Below are 12,638 nucleotides of genomic sequence, written 5' to 3' on the forward strand. Positions count from 1 at the left end.
TTTCAGCTAAAAGTAGATTAGAAAACAGGAAAAAGAATATGCCTAAATAATTTCCCATATTTACAGCATGATTCCATAGGCATCTATCAATTATCTTAATAGAAACATACTTTAGGACCAAATGTTTATGCAGTAATAATAAATATTTCCTTTTGATAAATCACATTATTATAATCACAAAAAGAGCTAACATAATAACAGCAAATACAGATTAAAAACTGATCTCTTTACCCTTTCAATGTATTTTTTGAAAGTTAGTATTACTGACAAAATAGCGTTGATTTCAGGCTATAAATTGGTCTGAAACACTTGGTCAGGGAAACACTTCTTCAATTAAAACACAGAATCATCCAGTGTCAGACTAAAGATGGAAAATGAATTTAAGGTTTCCTTCTGATTTTATGTACTTGTACTCTGTACAAGTAAAAACTCTGTACTTGCTCCCTCTATAGCATAAACAGTAAATCAGAATGATTTAATAAATCTGGGAAGTTTAATACACAAAAAAAGCACACAGTAGGAGTAACACTTTCATCAAAGAAGTGTAAAGAGAAAGAAATTAAGGCTTTTAAACTTTTATTGCAGTGACACCTTGTGGCTACATTTGCCTTATTATGAAACCTCAAAATCTTTTATTTTCCTCAAATTTTTATTTATTTATTAAATTTTTATTTTAAATTTTAATTCTTTTAATGCAGTTCTTCAAATATTGTGGTCAAGGATGAAGTTAAAAGATGAAGTTACAAAACAAAAATAAAAGGATGAAAAAAAGCAGGAAGGACAAAGCAGAAAACAGCATTACCTGCTCAAAGACCTTGTAGCAGTGAATGTTAAAACTGCTGAAGAGGAAGATGGAATAACTATGAACCTGATGCTTGTTCCTAACTTCTACAGGAAGTTGATTACATGAACATTTCCTGTGTCCTGTCTTCCCTCTAAAGAGTTTTAAGCTCTACATGAAAGCTGCTATAAAAGTGCAAACAAAGAAAACAGAAACAAAAGAAATTCTAAAAAAATGCACTACCATATTAAAAAAAGAGGGAGAAAAACGACCCTGTAATCACACTCTCTTATCTGCTTTTTCTCCATAGTATATGACTGCTCAATTTTCAAAGATGGTAGAATAATGTATTCTAAAAGCATTTAAAGCAGAAATTAAGTCTGATACAATTACGTCAATAAAACCCCTATATATTATACTCAATATTTTCTTTTACTAAAACCTGTCTAAATACAGCAACATCCTCTTACTTGCTATACTAAGCTTTGACACTGAACAAGTCATATTCTTTGTACAAATTAGCTTGTTTATCTAAATCAGGAATTACATCCTACAAATAACAAATCATCTGATGCGTGTGAGAAAGCAGAAACAATCTTCTCATCTTTTCTTTCTAGAATTTCGGTCTTCAGTTATTGCCCATCCATTTTTTTCACCTATTAATCTAACAGAGATTATGGCTGGCAAAAGCTACTCTGAACCTCTTAAGACAGACTGGAGCATACAAGTAACAGGAAGAAGCCAAGAGTGTAAATAATCTTATCACATTACTTGACTTTGCCTAATCAGTTTGGATGGTTTCCTATGTGTTTTGCCAAACACAAATTATCTTTCATGGGAAGCACAACAATGCCCCTAACTCCAACACTGTTGTGAATAGTCCATAACGCCTCATATCAAAAAAAACTAATCATGATAGAGACCATGACACACATGACAAAAGACTCATTATAGAGGATTAATTGGTCTTAATACACTGTGGTATAAATTACTTGTCTTATTTAACAACTAATGGCCAGAAGGCTGCGTTTTTTATCCAGCTTGTGAAAAAGGCACCAATTGTAGAATTGAACATGGGTAGATTTGCTTAAGAGGAATGTTACAGGTTTTCAAAAAGACAAACAAAAACCCCAACCTGTATACATGCAAGTAAAAGACACACTCCATCAATTTTTATGACCGTGGAAATATTGGAGCAGCTTCTCAGAACTTAGATTAACGTATCAGTTAAGACGTTGACAGCTCTCACCTTTTACAACTAATATTTATGTGAAAGGTAACTCAAAAAGGCAAGTAACCTTGCCTAATGTTGCAGGGTTCGTATCCTGTTTATAAACCATGTTTGAACAATTGCTCTGGTGTATCAGACAACTGGCTGTCCTTCAACAATCTGTACAGGATCTGGCATGTTCTACTCCCTCACTTTTGAAAAAGGCATGCAAACAAAAAAAACCCAGCCAAGAAGTCTACCCTTCAATTCTTTGTTGGACCTCAAAATAACATCTTACACAGTGATCGCATAAAGCACTTTGAGCTAAGATAAATTCTTTTAAATAAAAAAAAAAAAAAAAAACCCACCACCTATCTGAAGCCTTCCTTGGCAAGGCATTCAGTCCTTGATTATATACTAAAATGCATTCAAAACTTTAAAAAAATTGCTGCATCATTCCCTAAGTGGTTGCTTCAAAAATATTATCTGCATTAGTAATACAAAAAGAGTAAAATGCCAAAACTAACGGCAACAAGACAGAATATAACACGACGCTTCCTTTCCTCTGTACTGTGGTCCATTAACAGGAAAATTTTGGCACTGAGACTTGTGACACTAAAACAAGACTGTATAACAGAAGCATCATTAAGCAGAGCAGAGCATATGAAATGCTTAAAACATATCTACCCCTTGATAAGCATGTACAATACGTCTGTGAAACAGAGTATCAAATATTAAAGGAACAAACTCTGAAAATCTCTCATTAGCTCATATTTTAAATCTGTGCTTACAAGACTGCAGAACACCTCTTTTTCAGGTGACAAGAAAATGCTACATATATTCGGATTTCTGGTTTGTGTATGTTAGTATATACAGTATATTAGAAATAACTGATTTAACTCGTTTATGTGAACAGAACTACTTTAAATACATTATTACAAACCACTGAAATTGGAGACAAAAAGTTTAGCAGTCCTTGCTTGTTTCTGAACAGATGAGTAAATCTCTCATACTCTATGTGTACATAGCCTCCTCTGCTCAAAGCCTCTCTCCTGGAGGGAATTTGATCCAAATTCCTGATCCAAGGAGAGTCAATCTTCAAGTAATACCTAACTGTTTATATTAATATAATTAAACAAAAAGTTCTTAATGTGGAAACCCTCAAAAAATTGTCAGCAATTTTACATCTCTAATTACATTTTAAATAGCCTCTTCTTCCCACAGACAGGGAAAAAATACATAAAAGAACAGTAAATTATAGCCATTTTTGACTAAGAAATGCATTCTTATTATAATGTAGGCTTCAATTCACTGATGTAAATAAACATTACAGAACAACCTTATCTAAACTACCCTTAATTTTTACGGTGACTCAGCTGAGAACTTGTATTTTGCCTTAAGGTCCTTAACAATAAGTGCTCATAAACTTATACTGCAACATGACTTTCTCTTTAGCTCTTCCACTTGCTCTTCAAATAAGCTACACCTCCAAGGAATTCCCTACCATTTTGTGGGTATGATAATGAGGAACAGAGATTTATAGAAAAGAACAGGATTTCCTCGGGAAAAAGAAAGCACTTCTCTCCATGGAGATTCCAAGAGTTGTTGTGCCAACTAAAAAGTGTATGTCTACAGAATCATTATTACAGTACACGTCATTTCCTCTCAGGATGACCCAAAACCTAATGATGACAGCATCTTTGGTATCTACATGTTGTATCCTCCCTATTAATGAGCTCAATTCAGTTTTTGAATAAGACTGCATCAATGTGATTATCAGCTTCTTGTAGAACCCCCAACACCTCAGTTAAAAAAACATCATCAACTTTAACAACATTTAAACCCATCTAGCCATTTTCACAGAATGGCAGAATCTCAGTATACACTGATATGGAGGGCACCCACAAGGATTATCAAATCCCTTGTCCTGGCCCTGCACAGCACTATCCTCAAGAGTGACACCGTGTGCCACTCTTGGAACTGTTGGAACACTTCTTGAATTCTGTCAGGCTGGTGCTGTGACCACTGCCCTGGGGAGCCTGTTCCAGTGCCCAACCACCCTCTGAGTGAAGAACCTTTTCCTAATCTCCACCCTAAACTTCCCCTGACACAACTCTAGGTCATTCTCTCAGGTCCTGTCAGCGATCACCACAGAGAAGAGATCAGTGCCTGCCCCTCCTCTTCCCCTCACAAGGAAGGTGTAAGTGCAGTGAGGTCTCCCCTCAGTCTCCTCCAGGCTGAACAGACCAAGTGCCATCAGCTGCTCCTCATACGGCTTCCCCTCAAGGCCCTTCATCATCTTCATTGCTCTCCTTTGGACCTTCTCTAATAGTTAAATATCCTTCTTATATTGTGGCACCCACAACTGCACATCAGAGGCATTCCTCAAAGCCCTTTCATCCTAACTTTCCCCTTTCTCTCTTTCACAACAATTTAAAACTGTGCACTGGTAGAAAATACAAAATATATAAAAAGTACATTGTCGAGTTCTATAGTAAGTCCCTAAGTGAATTATAAACATTTAGGCAGTCAAGGAATAATGTTTACTGCTGACTGAAAAAAACCCTGCACCAGTTGCAGAAAAGGTGGGTATGACACCAAAAAGAAAAAAAAAAAAAAGGAAAAAAGAGGAGATATGTAGATACAGAAAAACAGTTTTCAAACCAGACACATGCACTGCATCAACCATATTAATACTAGAAAAGAATAAGATAAACTATTGTAAAATTATATAAACTTACATAAACTATTTTTTTAGCAAAGTTAAGATATAATACATTTTCAGAAACACATAATGAAGTAGCAAAATCCAGCAGCTTATTCTGGTCCCTACATTCTTTAATGTCAGGCACTGTACGTTACACTGATGAACTAACCTGCAGACACGGGCAGGGAAGTACAGGTTCTGCCAGGACCGACAGAGGTATTTGGAGTGATCAATAACCCGGATCCAGTCCAACTCATCCATGGACACCTCAATGTAGTAGGAATAAGACCTATGGATTGTCAAAAAACACTGGTTAGAATACAAGCCAATAAATTTTAGGTATTAAATTTTACACTGTCTTCTGGATTATCAGTTGTGTTGAAAAGAAAACTGTTTGTTCTTACCTAGCTCCCTATTTTCAAACTAGCTTTGAAAAGAAACTCTCACAGTTAAGATGTATTTTGAGAATGATTTAAAATATCCACACACTCACAATCTACAGTCATTAGATGAGACTACTATGCCTCAAAAAGTGGAATTAAGACTTTTGACTTTGTCATAAAAATTATCATTTATATTCCTTCCTCATGGAATGAAACTAAACCACTAGTGATACGGTACTATTTCTATTGCTAAATCAATAAAGAAAAAATGAAAAACAATTACTAGATCAAAAATGCAAATTCAAACTCCTCACTTGAAAAAAGCGAATTTACTTTATAACTATTTTCACTGATATTGTTCTTCACTTCTGACCCTTTCAGTTCTTTATGATTCATCATTGACCCTGCCATTACCTCCTTACACACTCCAAAATTACCTAATGGAAAATAAAAAGCCACTAACAGGATCTCTGTTTTCCTCTTCCTTATCAGTTATGTTCACCTTATAGTTTGCTGTTAAAAGAAAGCAAATCCAGACTACAACTTAAAAGTCACAGCTAATTCCCTATTATATCCATGACAGTAATGCTTAGAAATATAGTAGACATTTCACTTGTGGAACTGCAAGTCACTGAACATATGTTTCAGAGTATTTTCTTTCTCCTAGTCTGCAACATTCACAGGCATCTCAACAGCACCATGTCAGCACTCAACATCCTTTCACACTGATTTCTAAAGAGGAGTTGCTCCTAAACAGTTCTACACAAGTATTTCTCATTAAACATTAATGCCTTTATTAGAATTTCCAATTTTCCTGAGGACTTAAAAGAGTACATACTTTAAACGACATTCTTTAAAAATCCTTAAAATATTAGATAGTTGTTAATACCTTGGAAAAGTAAGGCTGAGTCTTTAAGTGTAATTTGCATAACCAGCTTTCACATTCAAACCAATCACATGTGTAACATTCACAACCCACACAAATACAGTATGCTTTAGCAACATTACTATTACTAACATATGTGTACTTGAGCAAAGTTTTAGAGTTTGAGCAGTTTGTATGCAAAAGTTACTGACAGTCCTGTGTGCCTTGAGAATTTATAAGTTCTCACATCATCATTGCTAACTAAGATATATTTGTAACCAATACACAACGTGCTACTTTTTTGTTTCTAAAGATACCAAACAAAGAAATATTACCTCGAAAATACAGTTCCAATATCATACACAATAGTCTGCCTTCAAGTTTTTTAAGGCTGGATAGCATCTTATTTTCAGAGGCAGTTTGGATAGCTACTCCCCTTAGCACTTTTACAGCAAAGATTCAGCTGTTAGCATCCCTGAACTAGAGGTGTAAAACACCTTCTAGCTTCCATTTGGTTCTGTTAACGATAGCGGAGCTTAACACAGAGTTAAAATGAACAGAGTCGTTTAAAAAATTGTTCAACGAGAAGGGATCATGCTGTTCAGGTCTTTTCATATCTGTACAGGTGTTAAAACACGTCTTCAGAAGACATTTTTCATGTATCCCATGAGAAAGATGCAGCTTAATGGCAAGCAGTTGTTAGACAAAGACTGTAGAAAGGAAAAGATCTTTACAAAAAGCAAGGACAATCTCAGCGCAAGTTCCTTAAGATCTTGGCTGGCAAATTTCTGCACACCTCTCTGGCCAAACTCTTCACAAGTTCAACTACCCTACTGTAAATTGTTTTCCTAATATTTAATATGAATTTATCTTCTTGCTTGTGTTCACTGCTCTTGCACTCTCAGCGCACAGCTGTAAGAGAATCCTGTCCCTGTATTCTTCCACTGAATAGGAGAGGAGACCAACAAATTCTGTGTTCTAAGACTGCTCATCTTAAAACAGCAGGTTCTCATATGTTCAAGCCTTCATTTTGGTGTTCTGCTGAACTCACTTCAGAAGGTCAGTATCTTATACTGAGGAGCCCACAAATGGACAAGTACTCCAAATGTCTGCACGTCCATTTATCTTAGACAGCTGAGTTACTGGAGGGGCAAACCTTGACAATTCATAGAACAGAGAATCACAGAATATTCTGAATTAGAACGGAACCCCTAGGGTGGTCAGTGCCCAAGTCCTGGCCTTGCACAGGCACTATACCTGTTGGGAAGCAAAGGAAAGCCCAATAGCACGCTTTCCACAGAAATCAGGATGATTAAAAACAAAAAAATTCAGCACAAGACAGAAACTGGATCTTAAACCATTAAGCCCTCAGTATTTTATAAAGACAAAAATCACTAGACATCCAAGATCCACCTTGTCAGATATTCTGTCAGCAAAACTAGTTTGTTCTACAAATTTCAGATAAGTGCATAGGACACCAAGCAACAGATAACTTCATAAGAAGTTGTCCCAAGGCGAACATTTTTTCCCTGAGTTTTACCAGTTGCAAATTTATGCCCTGCAGATGAGGGGCCTTTTACCAGTTACATGTGTTCTCTAAAAATTGCTAGAGAACTCATTATTAATATATCTCTAATACTGTTTCAGATTTTATACAGCTGGTTGATAATTGGTTCATAAAATTGGTTGATCTTCTGCCACAACTAGTGTAATATTATACAAAGCAGTTCCTCATATCTTCAAAGATCCACTTTTTGATCTTTACAAAAGAAATAGAAGTGAAACAGATTTCAATTGAACTGAAGTAGGAGAACTCCTTGAAAGACTTAAATAGCTAAAATTAATGACAATGGTTTTGAGTTATTAGTAACTAGCTTATATTTCAAATTTGATTTAAACTTAAGAAAAATCCCACCCCAACGTAAACTTTTATATACCCTGTTCTAGAATAACATGGCTTAGCTAAAAAAGCAAAATGCAACTGTTCTGCAACGCTAAACTGTTAGTCTGGAGATAAAATTAATATTTTATCAGAAAGATTATAAGGTGTTTAATAAATATTTAAATAGCTTGTTTTATTGTCTTTAACAGCTTATGAATACCTGCTGAGCTGTCTACTAAACTGTAAGATCTTTGTCACGGCAAGTTACAAAAATTAATATATTAAATTTGTCAGATACAAAGAACCTTGCAATTTTTCTACTTCATCAGCCCCTCAATTGTTCAAATGAGCCTAATTTGAATTTTCATACATTCCATAATAATCTAAAGTAGCTCAGTAACAACTGGCTATGCCACCTTTAACAATTCATATTTCAGCAGTCTTACCATGAAGTGGCTTCTAATAACTACTGTAGTCAGTTGGTAATTCACATTCTAAATAAATTTTATTACCTCTGAATTACCACATCACAGAATCATTTAGGATGGAAAAGACCTCCAAGATCAAGTCCAATCTTACTGTCAAAGTGTGCCATTTCTAAATAGTTTTGATATATTGAAAAAATTGGAACAAAAAAAATCTTTTAATATTTGAAATGCAAATATGCAAAACATATTCAAATACTTTAAGGCAGTTTAACACCTCTAAATATGATCTGGTGTGTAAGTAACCAAAATTACATTTAAAAATCAGGTTGTTTCCAAATAAACCTTGCAACTGTCATTGCCAACACTGTCATGCTATCTCCATAAAATATTTAATTTATAGTTTGCACTGTTACATTATCTCCTGTACAAAATGCATTACTTTGCCTTTTTATGTCACCTTGGCACCTACCGACTGTCTCTGTCCCACAGGAGAATTCGGATGTGGTTGATTATTGAGGGCTGGCCTAGTTTAATCTCAATTCCAGACCGGCAGTCGTCATTAATCGGGTGTCGAGAGAATCCATGATCCAGGTCGTAGTTTTGAGTATCTCCATCCAACAGAGCAGACTTCAGCTCTCCTTTTACAACCTGTGCTCCATACTTCATTGTTGCAATATTCTCCCCTGGTACTAAGAAGAAAAATAAATAATTGCTTAAATTCTGCACTCTCATACTGCAAATTAGATGTTCTGAATATCAACTCTATTAGGTCAGACCAAAGAAGATTTACTGCTAGTATCCTTTCTTGGCCTCAAACACATGCTCAAGGGGAAAGAAAAAACAAGAAAAAGAAAAGAAGGAAAAAAAGAGGCATCAAAAAATTTATCATCTTCAATTTTATTTGGCATCTCCTACAGGTTTTATGGCAATAAAGCTGTGATAATCTACTATTATGTAGCAGCTATATTCTCAGTCCCCTTAAAGATTTTACAGAATTCTGGTGCACCTGTCAACTGTTGTTTGCCTTCGATTGGGCTTTATTGTTCGTTTTTCCCCCTAAACGGAAGAAACTTAAATGTACAAGATGTGTATCGAATGTTCAAGATGCATGCTGAATTTGCAGAGTGGTGTATACAGCAGTAAAGCCATATACGCTCCTTCGACAGCTATACAAGCTTCCAGTACCCTGCCAAGCTAAATGAACTCAAGTGAAATGGGAAACTTCTGGCTACTTTGAACCGGACTTTGAACTCACGTGGAAAAGCAAGTTTTTTGTACCACCATATCACAGTAATAAGCTTGTGTCTTAGGAACAGCTTCCTTCAAGCTAACTGGGAATAATGATCCCTAACTTCAACAATGAAACAATACTCTGTAAACTAGCCTCTTCAAAAGACATTTTGTACAGCCTTGTTTGGGGAGACATCCTAGAAAATATGATCTGAAAACTAAATGATGAAAAGCTTCCCCAAATTTTTCAGGCAGGTTGAAAACAGAAGAATGAATTTTAACAGGGTGCTAAAATTTTGACATCTAAAGAAAAAAATCTCAAGTGATAAGTGGTCGTCAACATTTCCACAAAAAGAAAAAGTTTCAAGATCCTGAATGAGTACTAAAACAACAAAGAAATTCCACTCTCCAAAAAGCTATGATTAGGAGAATGTTATTGTGGCGATAAATATCCAGGAAAAGAAGCCAGAAAAGACCATTTGACTTATTCAAATTTATCTACTGCAGTGTCAACAGAATGTTTCACATGACAAGACTTTCACAATATCCTAATATTAAACTCATATGTTTAAATATTAATAACTATAACTGCTAAGGGAGAACAAAGAGACTATGCAATTCTAAGATAGCAGTAATTTTCAGGAGTCATCATGCATGACTGAGAATACAGTGCAGACTCTTAAAGAACATTTAACTTTTTTCTTCTCTGTGGGTCAAATTCACACATTAGATGGCTAACAGTATCTTTTTAAAGCTTGAGTGTTAGATACTCTTGAATTAATGGAGAGCACAGAAAAAAAGTCAAACACAAGGCTTCTTACACTTTTTAGGCTTCCATTAAAATGACTGCAGAGACTTATTTAAACTATTTAGACAAGCATGTAAAGAGTAAGAGAAAAGTCATAAGTAGTGGAGAAATTATGAAAATGTTTATGAAGTAGAAAACACATCACTATCAATATAAAACCATTTAAATATTGTATCTCTCATGGCATGGCCAATTAATTTTTTATTTTCAATGATTTTGTAAAAGTTTCTCTATTAAATTACCACTTCCTCCAGGAAAATGGTATTACATTCATGTTTGAGCAATAGCTGAGGTACAAAGCAAAACCATAATTAACTAATACCGAGAAATAAAAACGGCACGAACAGTTACACAAGATGTTTCATACTGCAAACCTTTTATAACACACAGTAATAGATAAAAACCCAAAGCACAAATTAACCACATCCTCCAGAAAACCACGGTCACTAAATGAGAAGGAAATAAACCAAAAACCTGATGCTTACTTAACATGCCCCTATAGTTGAGGTCCATGTCTCGACTCTCAGAACGAATCTTAATGGCATCTAAGATGGCATCAGGTGACAACAATCCAGAAGGTCTTACAACATTCAGTAGTTCTGTTAGACTCATTAGTGGCAAACGTACTGCTTGCATGATTTCAGCGTGGTTTTCCTTGGGGTTATGTTTACACCAGTTCATCAAAGCTTGGAAAATGTCCTTTTCAGGAGCTGCAAATGAGTCTCTCAGTACGATACTTAGAAGAGCAGCCTGGAAAAGAGAAATAGGAACAAAAAAATGCCCCTTAAATAAACAGAAATTAAACTGAATTTTATTTTTTTTTTCATCAAGGGCAATTCAAATAAGGCAAAAAATTAGTGGCTATTTGAACTCGTAGCTATTAAAAATAATCTCTAAAGCGGTGACTCCCTGAAATTTTAGCTTGTTCTAGTTATGCAAGAATTACAGAATCCATGACCAAAATAGTAAGCAATAATACAAAGTCACTTAAAGAAATGTAGAGAACTAATCAAATCAGTGCAATACCACTCAGTAGTTCAAATTTACTTTGGAGTATTACAGGAGATTTGGGGACTTGGCAGTATAGTTCAAAATATTTCTTTAAATTTAATTTGCTATAAGAGCACTGATACGAAAAAAAAAAAAAAGTGGTGCTTCGAATCACTTTTTTTAACCATTTTAACTACTTAGGATTTCTGTCCTGGTACAGTCTTTCTCTCTGTCTTTTCATACCAACTGAGAATCACCAGGTAAAACTCCAGTTGCTCTTATTCATGTAGAAAACCCATTGACTGCAAAATGAGAACAAAAATAATCAAATAGCTTTTTGATTTTCACTTAGCTAGCAAAATTATCAGGAGCTTGCCTAGAAAAAGGAAAAAGATCTCTCATATATACCAGGACTTGCTATGTCAAAGACGTCGAAGTGTGCACTTCCTGATGAATGATGTTGGCTCATTTCTTTATGAGAGCTCAGATTTAACAAACTGCACATGACAAAGTACAGAGAGAGAGAATTTTTTTTTTTCCCTATACAATGAGTAACTTACAGCAGTGACATATATTCATTCAAGGAATAAACCATTCACAGCTCCTCCCCTAAGAAAAAACACTCTAAAAATCTCCAATTAAAGCATCATTCATCAAGGTGCTCTGCTGCTTCATGTGAACACTACTTGAAAACACTACCGAAATCACTGTTTTGTTCAGCCCAAAGACCCCTCCAGAGTAAGTGCAAAATTTCAACTTCCTAGAACAGCCTGACTCAGTCACAAATGTTTATGCATCTAACAAAAAAAACTAAACACAAAAAAACCCCAACCCACCCTACCACACCACCATATTTTGCAAGTTCAGAACACGATGACAGTCTGCAATATAAATCACAGTAATCTTCAGAATGGTTTAGGCTACCCAGCAGAAAATCACCCATCACTGGATGAAGCCAATATCAAAGAATTAATAGAATAAAGTATGTCCTGTCATATTCAAGTCTATATTTGACTTCCCCTCTGCAACATTCAGAAGGCAAATTATATTAAACCAGGAACAGACGAAATAAGACAAATTAAAATAAGATTGCCTGCTGCCATCTTTTAGAATACTGCATTAGATATGCTATATTTAGCTATATTGACTGGTCATTACCTAAAGAATTCAGAACAGATTGCCAAAATTTTCAGTTCAGCTTGTCTTGAACATTTCCAACTGTCACAAGTTTCATGAGTATAAAATAACTATGAGCTTACACAAGGTTTTAATTGGTGCCCCATTAGTATTTCATCATAAAATTATATTGCCATTAAAATTACCAGTCCTGGGGAAAAAAAATGCAAACAAAAGA

The 12,638-nt window shown here is 35.1% G+C and overlaps 1 protein-coding gene across 2 annotated transcripts in view; it reads right to left on the minus strand.

The window, feature by feature from the left end:
* BTBD9 (BTB domain containing 9) overlaps window positions 1-12,638 on the minus strand; it is a 115,019-nt gene that overhangs the window by 94,476 nt on the left and 7,905 nt on the right. For both annotated transcript variants that reach the window (XM_066316018.1, XM_066316020.1), the window contains exons 5-7: window positions 10,780-11,044; window positions 8,726-8,945; window positions 4,868-4,987 (exon numbers count right to left, since the gene is read on the minus strand). In XM_066316018.1, the coding sequence (XP_066172115.1) occupies window positions 4,868-4,987; window positions 8,726-8,945; window positions 10,780-11,044 (605 nt within the window). The remainder of the gene's footprint in view (window positions 1-4,867; window positions 4,988-8,725; window positions 8,946-10,779; window positions 11,045-12,638) is intronic.

Source organism: Sylvia atricapilla, chromosome 3, assembly GCF_009819655.1.
Source record: "Sylvia atricapilla isolate bSylAtr1 chromosome 3, bSylAtr1.pri, whole genome shotgun sequence".
NCBI lineage: Eukaryota > Metazoa > Chordata > Aves > Passeriformes > Sylviidae > Sylvia > Sylvia atricapilla.